Source organism: Felis catus, chromosome X (genome assembly GCF_018350175.1).
Source record: "Felis catus isolate Fca126 chromosome X, F.catus_Fca126_mat1.0, whole genome shotgun sequence".
Taxonomy (NCBI): domain Eukaryota; kingdom Metazoa; phylum Chordata; class Mammalia; order Carnivora; family Felidae; genus Felis; species Felis catus.
This window is the reverse complement of record NC_058386.1, coordinates 125,376,281-125,388,496: the sequence shown is the minus strand read 5'-3', so window position 1 is coordinate 125,388,496 and position 12,216 is coordinate 125,376,281. Positions and strand designations below refer to the sequence as shown.

The 12,216-nt window shown below is 43.1% G+C and overlaps 1 protein-coding gene across 1 annotated transcript; it reads right to left on the bottom strand.

Moving 5' to 3' along the window:
- Positions 1-989: 989 nt before the first annotated feature.
- Positions 990-11,485, bottom strand: LOC111558739 (synaptonemal complex protein 3-like). The gene is made up of 9 exons (XM_023249246.2): positions 11,331-11,485; positions 8,676-8,844; positions 8,121-8,190; positions 7,933-7,967; positions 6,163-6,280; positions 5,159-5,258; positions 3,562-3,660; positions 1,592-1,696; positions 990-1,458 (listed from the first exon to the last, which is right to left on the bottom strand). Exons 2-9 carry the CDS (start codon positions 8,803-8,805, stop codon positions 1,405-1,407), a joined length of 711 nt encoding a protein of 236 aa, XP_023105014.2. The 5' UTR covers positions 8,806-8,844; positions 11,331-11,485; the 3' UTR covers positions 990-1,404.
- Positions 11,486-12,216: the final 731 nt, after the last annotated feature.

The following is a 12,216-nucleotide window of genomic DNA, read 5'->3' as shown; positions in this document are numbered from 1 at the left end:
CTACTGGAAAACTTCCCAAATAAGGACCTTCTTAGAAGTTTGGAACAGAACTTCAGACGCATATACCAACACATGCTTTGGCTTAACAGGAAAGTTCTTTACAAACATGTGAAGCTGAGCAATTAAATTCTCCCCATAATGTCAAATACTGGATAATGGTGGAGGACTCATTCATTCCTGTATACGTTGTTGCAGTTAGAAAAAGAGATTCCATATGGGCTTATTTTTTAAAAACTTGGAAAGCCTTAAAACAAACAGAAGGGTGGTATACAGGGGTCAGGATTAGCGTTAAAAAAATGCAGAAAGACAGGAGAAAATAAATCCTCTCCTCCGAATGGAAATGCTTTATTTTGAATGATTCATGAAAGCAACTTCAGGAACTGAGAAAAAAACACATTTTACTGACTTATTCCAAATATATTCTGAAACAATGTCATGTTTATTAAATAACATGCCCAAACGAAGATGGTGTTATGTTATTAAATGTAAAAAGAAAATGCCCATTACAAAAAGAAAGGTTTAAGAATTAATTATTCAAGTTGTTAGTTCTCAAATATAAAATCAACGTTCCACACACTCAATGAACATTAAACTTGAAAACAAGGCACTATAGGTAATTTATCTTTAAAGAGAGATGTGAAATACTTAAACCATAAGTCATTAGGTATATGTACATATTAATGAAATACTTTCAATCAATGCTAAGGGCAAGTGTCATTTAATAGTGAACCAACACCAATTAAATGACATTTTGGTGTCTTTGTGGAAACGACATTTTCACAAACCCATGTCTCAGCACTGACACTTATGTATCTAGTTCTGTGCCCCCAATGATTTTAGGCAGTTTAATTTATTCCCAAAAAACCCCACAATCTTATGTTTGCTTTTAATAATTTTTATAAGGCAGTAGAGTAGATTTTCTGAAATCATATTTTTTTATTAGAATTGGCTCTGTAAACTAATGAGTAAAACACAAGCGGGCACACGGGTAAGAGAGATTTTATACCCTTTAATTTTATTTTTCCTTTAGGAAAAGCAAAGTAACCTTCTTTCTGTACATGTGCTCTGAACCTTTTGGGACTGATACAGATCCACGGAGGCCAAGCCTCAAATTAAATCATCCTGTTGCTAAAAGTTAATTAACAGTGTTAAGTACACAAAGTCATCATTACTAACGAAGGGCTGAAAGCTTAATACATATAATTGTGGAATTGCTGCTACCCACGTAACTGTTTGGGGCTTGGGGTTTTAGCAGGAAAAGATTCTTGCACTAAACAAGCAAGCTATGGTAAACAAGATGTACTGATTTCAACTACAATTTTTAAACTACCGCAATGTGGTTCAGTGTAGCTAATGTTATGCTTCTATCATAGCACTTAGGTTCAAGTTCTTTCTTCAAAGTCATCAGAATAACAGGGATTGAAGATACTTTTCAACAATTGCCAGCTCTTGCTGTTGCTGTTTCAAGGAAGGAAATATTAAACATTTACATGCTATTTAGGTCATTGTTATATACACTTCAGCAAACAAAATACCCCAATGCTCACATCCCTCGTTAGTTCTTAATATTAAATATGCACTAAGTACTTACAACTTCCATCATAATTTTGTTTTGCAACTTGGTCATTTCTTCTCTAACTGCACTTTGTTCATCAGTAAGAAGACGTTCATGGTCCTTCTCTAAGTCCTGCATACTCTAAAACAAAAAGCCTAGTTTAGTTATAAACCACCACTTTTCATCTCACGCACTAAACATGTAAAAGCAAATTTCAAAACTAACATCTCTTAATATGCAAAGGATGCCTGTTATTTATTCCAAGTAAGATATTATACCTAATACATGGAGACCAAAATACCCACCTAAGAAATTTTTTAAATGTTGTGTTTGAGTCAAATATTATTAGTATAGAGGCACAACAGTAGTAGGCTCAAAACAATGGGTTAATAAACAGTTAATAAACAGTTAAGGTCAAGGTGGAGGGAAAAAAAGAAAAAGACTGACAGTCCCACTGAACGAGATGCCATCATTTTAAAACTCTCTAATAAGCTTTCTAGACACCATGTAACAGTGCATTTATAATGACTCATAATCAATGTAGCATGATTCCACTGGAGGGAATAAAACGATCTGTGACACGACCTCTTTAAGTTATGAAAAACAAACATGTTCTAAATCTTTACTATTCACCCAACAAATGGTGATCTACTGCAGCCTACATAAAAAGTGCTGTGGAGGAATTTAAAAATGAATACACGATCTCTTCCTTCCTTATTCCAGTGAGAACAAAAAAACATGTAAACAAAAACAACACAAAAACTTTATAACAATTAAGGTAACACAACTTGCCGTGACTATGTAGTGGAAAATAAGATTGATTCTGATTTAGTTGGCAAAAGAGTAAGATTTTGGTAGGTAAACGGAAGAGGCAATTGAAAGTATTCTAGAAACAAGGAAGTAATGGTGCGTTAGTTCAGAGAAAGCAACCAACCTGGAGGGGTGGGAGGAAAGAACGAACGTTAAGTGTAAAACTACAAAGGGAGCCTTGTTATGGGGGAAGCGGGGCACAGACTTTGAATACCTGAGGGCCTAAAATGGGAAGCTAACGACAGGTTCTCAGGAGGGAAGGTCTATGCTTTGGAAGATCATATTGCAGAATGGTGAGGGATGGACTGGAGAAGAGAACTCAGATGAGGGTTTAGTAGCATAAGCAAGGAATGACGAGATCCTGAACTAGGGAGCAGCAGTTGGAATTCGAAGAAAGATACTAAGGTACCGTTGCAGAGGTAAAGGACACCTCCCCTCCGCCCAACACACACCAAGAAAAAAGAGGAGGAATGTGCAGGATTCTACTGCCTCCTAAATAAGTATATATCTGCATGAAGAAGAGGTCTGTGTCACTGAGTACAGTTGGTCAATGTGCAAATATCACAGCAGATCATTCTCAATTCACAAACGTTTGGTCCTCCTCTGGCTTTTTCATTCTGTTATATTGTATTTAGACCTTCTCTTATGATTTTAAGTTTGCATATAAAGTCATTATTAGTCATTAATATTCCAAAAGCAACTATGCCACAAAACACTCATGTAGCGCATTTGGAAATAAAAGCAGTATTCATCAATTACCACTGCCTACTCATATTTAACAGAAACCGTCAATACAAGTAAAAGGCACGTAGAAGTGCTTTATAGACTTCTTAGTTTCCACTATATATTTATTGCTGATCTCCTCCGAACTGATTGTTGCACAAAAAATTATGATTAAAGTGTTGATAAAGTACCACTTTTCTACACGATACATGTATTTCTAGGTAAAATCCCCAGCTTACAGTTCCCTGTTTTAAATGACTCCCACAAAAGTATTAATTAATCCCCAAAATCAAAACACATTTACCAATTATGTTAAATACAGAGCAATGAACTCCAAATGGAAAATGGTTAACGGTTCAGATGTACAACCTAACTGGGTTTTTTTCCCCCACATAGATTCAGAAAGAAACAAACTATCTCCTACTTTTGTACACATGTTATGTTTTATAAGAATGTATTATGTTGCCAAATACCTCTAAGAATTGCACATATAAATTTTTAATTTTTTGCAGTCTCTGATTCTGAACAGCTCTAGCTTGTTGAAGAACCTTTCGTTGCTCTTGAAACATACTCTACAAATATAAAAGAAAAGGATGATAAAATGTGGGTGACATTTAATATTTAGAGAAACATAATTATACATCATGTCTAAAAGGAATATTCTTTAAATCAATACTTGTTAACATTTCCTGTTGTAACAACCTTTATGACCGAGTTTAGATAACTGTGTTCACCACTAATACACAAAAACAATACGATGATCCTACCTAGTAGTCATTAAGTAGGAAATTTTTTTTCTTGCCAATATGGAAAACAGGTTTTAGCTCTTGATTTCAAAACCCACAAATGACCCTTCCAAGAATGTGTTTACTACAAGTAGTCAAAAATCTATACACTGATCCTTCCTAACAGTAGTTACAGAGGGGATATTCTTTTCTTCACAACGTTCAAAACATGTATTAATTCTTGGTCATTTCAGTATGTACACAGATGATCCCAGCCTTTCCGCTCCTTGACCTGATCTCCAACAACAATTTTGTCCTCTTCCCTACTTCAGTCACTCACTTACATAGTCACACCCTGGATTCTGTCATTCCCAATAACTGCAACATCTACATTATATTAATAAGAGCAAAAACTTATATAGGAGCTGTGTGCCAGGTACTGTTCCGAACCATTTTAAATAAACATTATATATGATCTCATTTAATCCTCAAAACAACTCTACGAGGCAGGTGCTTTTGTTATGTCTCCTTCCATAATAGGTGAGGAACCTGGGTGAGGCACAGGGATAAACAATTTGCCGCTGATTTCACAGCTAGTACCGGTCAACCAGGATTGGATCCCAAAAACTGGTTCCAGAGTCCAGGCTCTGGACCACTGTACTATACTGGTTCTCCATTTTTTCCCCCAATATTCAACCTCTACCTCCCTGTTTGTAGTTCTCTCCCTTTCTTACTATAGTCCAACACTCTTTCAGGATTAACATCCCATGGATCCTATGACTTTTCATTGCCCCTGATCCCCACCCTCATATTCTCCCTTTTCCTCCTTCCTGGCCTAAATGCCATGGTCAATCATTATACCTATGCCCTCGCACATGTACCTTACCCCCTTTTCACTCCGCCAATTTGCGTGGCTAAACCCCAACCCTGGAAAATCCAACTCTCCAGCTGCTCTGCCACAACCATGCAATGTGGTCTCACTTTAAATTCATGGTCACTATGACACCAACCTAAGTTAGACCCACAATGCTGCTTGGCAATGGCATTTCCCTAGTCCATTCACTGGCCTGCTCTCAGGAAACAATTCCAGGACTTCTTCTCTGCTCCCGAGAGGCAACACCTCCTCCACCACTCTAACTCTTAACTGGTGACCTTCCTGTATCCCTAAATAGACAGAAGCAATTCAGAGAGGACATTCAGTCTCCCACCGCTACATCTTCTACCCACCTTTACCCATCTGGGCTCATGGTCCCTACATTCTCTCCTGTGTTTTTGCATGACCTATTGCTACTTGAGACTTTGATACAATAAATAAATCAATTTTAAAGCCAAAGCTGATACCAACGGCTAGTTTTTCTTGTTGTTTCTGGGCTTTCTGCATGTCTACATTCCACTCCCAAAACAAAGTCAGAAACTGCTGAGAATATTTGAGATGAAGATTCTGCCTGTAAAACATAATAATGAGCACTGTCATAATTCATAAAGACATGAAAGAATTAACCGTATTCAAAACAAAATTGATTTGACACAATTTACGCTACAAAAGGAGAAGGCAGTAATAGCATAACAGCAGCTGAAATAGCAGTCTCATGGGAAGCAGAAAGGTGACATGAACAATTTACTCTTATTCCAAAAGTATTGTTCCTAACTGACCAACATAAAAGCTATCTCACATGCCTTACCTCTTAAAAGCTAATGAGGATTTACTCTACTATCAGTTTTCCAGAAAAATTCATTTTATCTAAAAGCAGTTTACTTTTCATTTCTTCTTACTGAATAGCATATATGTTCTGATATGATAAGTAGATTCATTCAATGAGGATATTATATCCATTTATCATAGAAGATTTCCAAACAGGAATATTTCACTTAAATATATCCCCCGAACAATGTTTTTTTTTGTTTTTTTGTTTTTTTTAAAGAACGGTGAACACAATTTACCTAAAATATGCAAATTACTTACAATATAAGATTAACCTTTTCTACATAACTGAATACAGTTAACTATCACAAGAATAATGGTTTAAGACATTTACCTGAAGTTCAGCTAGTGTAGGTCTAGAATGAATATAAATTAATGTTATAGGAAGAAAACTCAATTGTTATTTGAAAGGGAAGAAAGGTCATCTCTATTGGCTTCTAGGAAATACATCTCAGAATCTGTTAAGGAGTGAGGTTACAGAACTAAGGAATTTATCTGCTTAGAAAAAAAAAAACAAGCAAAATATGTTTTTTCGCTGGAAAATTCAATATAATAGAATTTGTCTTAGGTTATTTGTGCCAATGAATACAAAGAAATGATACAAATGTCATCGTGACTCAAAAACAAAAACACTCCAACAACTTCACCTTTGTTCTTGTTGTAGTTTCCAAACATGCTCACTTGTTTCGTTAGTGGTTTTGATAGAAGCTTTTGTACCCATTTCGAACATTTTTCTCTTTGTGAGAAGAGGCTGTTTAATGTCAACTGTATGGAAAATAGATATTCACTGAAATTTAAATGTTGAAAGTTATTTCGTTTTCATATATTCAAATCAGTACGGGTAAATGTTGCCTTGGCGATGTGCAAAGTACATTTACAATTTATAATACAGACATCATAAATGTGCAATCACTATGTTGTATACCTGGAACTAATATAATGTCGTATGTCAATTACACTTCAAAAAGCAAAGTAAGTAAAATAAAATTTATAATTCAGGCATCATTTCAAAAAGCAAGATTTGCTCACTATTTTCTGTAAAATCTTTCCAGTGCTAGTATCCCAATTCTAATTTTTCTAACTGCAGGTCACCTTTTAGTTTAGAGATAATGAGAAGGGCTTAATAATCAATATATTTTTCATTATCAAAATGTGTATAAAGAATCTCAAAGACAGACTTTAATTTCCTTCTGAAAATTTGCTAACAGGCACATTTTTCTAAACTTATAAAATATCCTCCAACTCAAGGGACACGTTTACATGGGTAAATGTCCTCCAACTCAAGGGATACATTTAGATGGGTTACCATTAGAATGCATTTTATAAAAAGCACAAAAGTATTTTCTTAAAAATGACCCTCAAAAAGGATAAAAATAATTATATCGCACATTAAAAAATTATTTTTCAAGCAATCTAGTGAGTGATGCTTTTAACTGCATTTTACTAACAGAGACAAAGGTCGTGGGTGTAAAATTCTAGTTTAAATAAATGAATTCAAAAACATTTAAAAAAATATTTTCATGGAGCTTTTTATATAACACTTTCATCCATAAGTGCCGCATTTCACAGAATCTGAATACTTCAAATAACGCTTTGCAGAGCATATGATTTGACTTTATGGATCTACAGTCCATAGTTATTTTTCAGTAGTCATGAAGGATCTGCACTACAATAAAAATATTTTATACACCCAGAATCCATCTATAATAAGAAGTTTATTAGACAGCTCACAAAGCAAGCACTTTGTCGCCACCAAATAGAGCAAAGCCTTCAAAAGATACTTGCTTGTAAGGATGATCTCTATGGAGAGCCATATATTGACTCACACTCTGCTAAGTGTACTGTCCTATAGCGCAGATGGTGTAAGTGACATCTGACAGAACAACATAAAATTTAGGAGTGTGGATATGATTAGACACTTCTCACTAGCTAGCAGAGTTATTTACTTTGCAACTACACAGTTTGTTAATGAAAAATAAAAATAAAGAGTTATATTAGAGGATTCGATTTGTGCTGCTACTCCAAAGCACACTGGAAAGTTATGAAAGGTAGCGAAATTAAGAAAATTTAAAATTGGCAATACACGTTGATACACCACCTAAGCTGTGCACAGAAAAGGCAGTATAAACTTTTCTCACACAGTCTTACACAGTACATTAAGTGTACACGTGCATAAAATAATGGCATCATTCTTACCTCATGACTGTTAGTACCGTTTTCAGTTTTCCACATCAACAGTTCAAAAGGTCAGTAAAGAAACTTACAAAGTTGAATCACACTATAAATACTGGTATAAAGTGCTCTATACTAGAACAAGGCATTAAAACCAGTCTTGGAATCCACTCACTAACATTCCCATTTATAAAAGTTGTATGGATTAAACAATTGTTTTGACTGCAAATATCACTTAAGCATACCTCCAAGCCTTTCCTGCATCTTCTGTACTTCATTCCTGTGAAGAAGTTACATGGAACATTATTGAGTAAGGATAAGCAAAGATCATATTTGCTTTGGAGGAAATGTGTCATTCTAGGATTTTATGGAGAATAATTGTATGAGCCATGTTGCCTAGAGCTGGCAGGTGATAACACTATGAAGACATTACCCCACATCGTCCTCAAATGTTCCTGCAGAAGGACTGTTCTCCCCGGGCTTATCCGGTACTGGATTGTTTCCTGCATTGAAATAAAAGTGGAAAGCATTTTAAAAGGAAGTATGGTATTCTGATCAGTTTTCAGGGGGCGGTAGCCTCGCCGTGTGGAGTTTTTTAGGCCTCTTGCAAGCAAAAGTCTTTACGGCAGACATATGAAAGGAAGGAACCACGTATGCACAAGGTCAGATGAAACTGGATGGGGGACGAGGACCATGCTCTGGAGACGGTGTTGCAAACCTTTCAGGGTTAAGGTCAGACTACACCACCCGGCACGTGTGAGACATTCTGGAAAGAGCAACTGTGGGCGAGCAGAAGTGCTGCTATCTAAGCTTCTGTAATCCTGGTCTGGGATGGGAGGATCGAGTGGGCAACGTCCGGTACATGAAACCGCTTTACACACACGCACGTGTTTTACTGCTTACAATGCCAAGGACTCAGAAGCAGCGACCTGCCCCGCGGGTGGTATCTACAGGTGCTGCATCTGCAAAGGTGTCAGATAGAGTGTACCTTCAGGAACAGCCTCCGGCCCACTCAGGTCTCTTCTCTCTTGTCCCCAAAAGTCATTGGCTGCCATAGCCGGAGCCTCCACCGGGGCCTTCGCAGCTCTCCTCAGGCGCTTCCTCCGAGGTGGCGCCATCCCAAGGTGTCTTCCCAGGTACAGACAGCTCTCCTGCACCTTGTGAGTGCAAACACGCGTGAAAGAAATGGGGACATGGTCAATGAGCGATGCCAGGCAAGGGTCCTCTGCGCAGATCAGAGCATGAGCGCCCTCGTTGTCTCTCGTTGGGCCAGGAGGGGACAAAGACAATGGTGACAGCAGACCCCTGCCCCCCGTGGCTGTGACCCCCTCTCCCTGGCTGCGACCTGCCCCAGGACACCTGAGTGTCAGGACCCTCTGCCAGATTCTTGCCCCTATGTTGGCACAGCGGCTGTCCCCTGCTCTCGGTCCCCAAGGGACAACGTGCTGGTCTGGAGGCCTAAACTTGACCGTGACCAAAAGAAGTGTCCCCTCCAAATGGGTGGGGAAGAAACCGTTCTGCACCTGTCCGGGGACAGTCAGGTCAGGGGTCTCCTCGACATGCCATCTGGACCCCAGGACAACCAAGCAGTCCTGCAGGGCAACCAGCTGGGCAGGAGGGACAGACGCAGATGCTGCCTCCTCACCAGGTGTGGCCCTGTCCTGAAGAGGGGAACGTCGGGCTCGCTTCCCATCCTGCAGACCCTGCCAGCCCTGCCCTCGAGAGCCTCATCCTGTCCTGTCCTTGTCCTATCCTGTCGTGTCCTGTCGGAGCCCCGGAGGAATCCGTGGGGACATCACTTCAGAGGTCAGCTCAGCTGCCGCCACCCCCCACTGTCCTTGGGGGCCTTGTCCTCGTCCTATCCTAACCTGTTCTCGTCCTGTATTGTCCTGTCGGATTCCCGTAGGACTCCGTGGGGACATCAACATAGAGGTCAGGACAGCCGCTGCCACCATGCACTGCCCTCGGGGGCCTTGTCTTGTCCTGTCCTGTCCTATCGGAGACCTGAAGGACTCCATGGGAACATCACCGCAGAGGTCAGCTCAGCTGCCGCCTCCACTCACTGCCTCGCGGGCCATGTCCTGTCCTGTCCTGTCCTGTCCAGTGGGAGTCCCGGTGGGATATCTGTGGGGATATCATGCAGAGGTCCATAGAGCTGCCACCTCTATACACTGCTCTCAGGGACCTTGACCTGTCCTGTTCTGTCCTATTGGAGCCCTGAAGGACTCCGTGGGGACATCACCTCAGAGGTCGGCCCAGCCACCGCCACCCCACTGCCCTCGGGTTCTCAACCTGTCCTGTCCTGTTCTCTTGGAGCCCTGGAGGACTCCATGGGGACACCCCTCAGAATTCAGCCCAGGCACCACCATGCCACATGCCTTCGGGGTCTCGCCCTGCCCTGCCCTGTTCTCTTGGCCCCCTGGAGGACTCCGTGGACATCACCTCAGAGGTCAGCCCAGCCATCACCACCCACTGACGTCGGGGTCTCAACCTGTCCTACCCTGTCCTGTTCTCTGGGAACCCCAGAGGACTCCATGGGGACATCACTTCAGAGGTCAGCCCAGCCACTGCCACCCCACTGCCCTCAGGGTCTCGTCCTGCCCTGTGCTGTTCTCTTGGAGCCCCGAGGACTCCGTGGGGACACCAACTCAGAGGTCAGCCCAGGCACCACCACCGTGCCACACCGCCCTCGGGGGCCTCATCCTCCCCCTATCCTGTCATGTCCTGTCAGAGACCAGAGGACTCCCTGGAGACATCACCTCAGAGGTCAGCCCAGCCACCGCCACCCCACCCTGCCCTCAGGGGCCTCGTCCTCTTCCTGTCCTGTCATGTCCTGTCAGAGACCGGAGGACTCCGTGGGGAAACCAACTCAGAGGTCAGCCCAGACACAGCCATCCCACAGTGCCCTGTGGGGCCTTGTACTCATCTTGTCCTGTCCTGTCTTGTTGGAATGCCAGAGGACTCCGTGGGGACATCACCTGAGAGGTCAGCCCAGCCCCTGCCACCCCACACTGACCTCAGGGGCCTCGTTCTCATGCCTTCCCCTCCTGTCCTATCATGTCCTGTGGAGCCCCAGAGGACTCCGTGGGGACACCACCTCAGAGGTCAGCCCAGCTACCACCACCCCACTCTCCTTGGGGTCTCATCCTACCCTGTCCTCTCCTGTCCTGTCCTCTCCTGTCCTGTCAGAGCCACAGAGGAGTCCACGGAGACATCACCTCAGAGGTCAGTCCAGCCGCCACCATCCCACATTGCCCTCGGTGGCCTCGACCTGTTCTGTCCTGTCGTGGCCTGTCACAGCCCAGAGGTCTCCGTAGGGACATCACCCCAGAGGTCAGCCCAGCTGCTGGCACCCCGCAGGACCCTTGGGGGCCTCGTCCTGTCTTCTACTGTCCTGTCCTGTCCTGTCACAGCTCCAGTGGACGCCATGGGGACATCACCACAGAGGTCAGCCAAGCCGCTGCCGCCCCACACCCTGGTCCCCTCATGGCTGAGAAGGCACCCCCCCGCCACCTCCCATGGCAAGGCAGGACTACCGGGCCCGCCTCCCCACCCGCCTGGCCTCCCTGAGGGTCTTCCCTATGCCCCACCCTCATCCTCTGTCTCTCTGTCCCTCCCTCCACCCCTCCACAGGCACAGAGACCTCCACACGGAGTCCTCTGCGAAGCTCCTCTGAGGGCCTCGCGATGGCGACGAACGGCCCAGCGGCGCCTGGGCAGGAGCGTCGCTGATTGGTTGGCTAGGTGCACGTGACGGGGGCGGGACCTTCGCCGAGACACGCCCCCTGAAGGGACTGCCCAGGACCTTGGCGTCTGCGCCAAGGGTGGAGGCCAGGGCTCGGGGTTTCCCGTTCTACTGCCGAGGACGTTTCGCAGGCCATCTTCCTGGGAAATCACAAAAGGACACCAGAGTGGGCGACAGGTGCACAAGCCTCCACCTTCCCGATGTGGGGGAATTAAGACATTATGCTCAGTGAAATATGCTAGTCACAGAAGGACAAACGGTGTACGTATGAGGTACCCAAATTCATAGAGAAAGGGAGTAAAGTGGTGGTTGCCAGGGGGTGGGAGGAGGAGGGAATGGGCAATAGGTGTTTCATGGGTTCAGAGTTTCAGTCCGCAAAGATGAGAAAGGTTGAGAGATGGATGGCAGTAATGGTTGTACAATGGGAATGTACTTAATGCCACTGAGCTGTACACCTACAAATGGCTGAACAGGTACAATTTGCATTGTTTCTACTTTATTGCGATAAAAAGGCAGAGGGAAACGCTGCTGTAAAGACTGATGTCTAGCTCTACAAAACTGTAAGCAAGTCATCCTACCCAGTGGAAGAAAGGTCATAACACCCACATAGATAAATGTGGTGGGAAAGGAAATTGCATTGGCCAATGAGCATAAAAAAGAGCTCATTCTTCTTAGCGTGGGAGAAATGCTGAAGAGGATTACCACCGCCACCACCACCGCCACCGCCACCAGCACGGACACCATCCCCATCCTCCCCCCCCCACCACCCTTCCCCAGCCAATTGT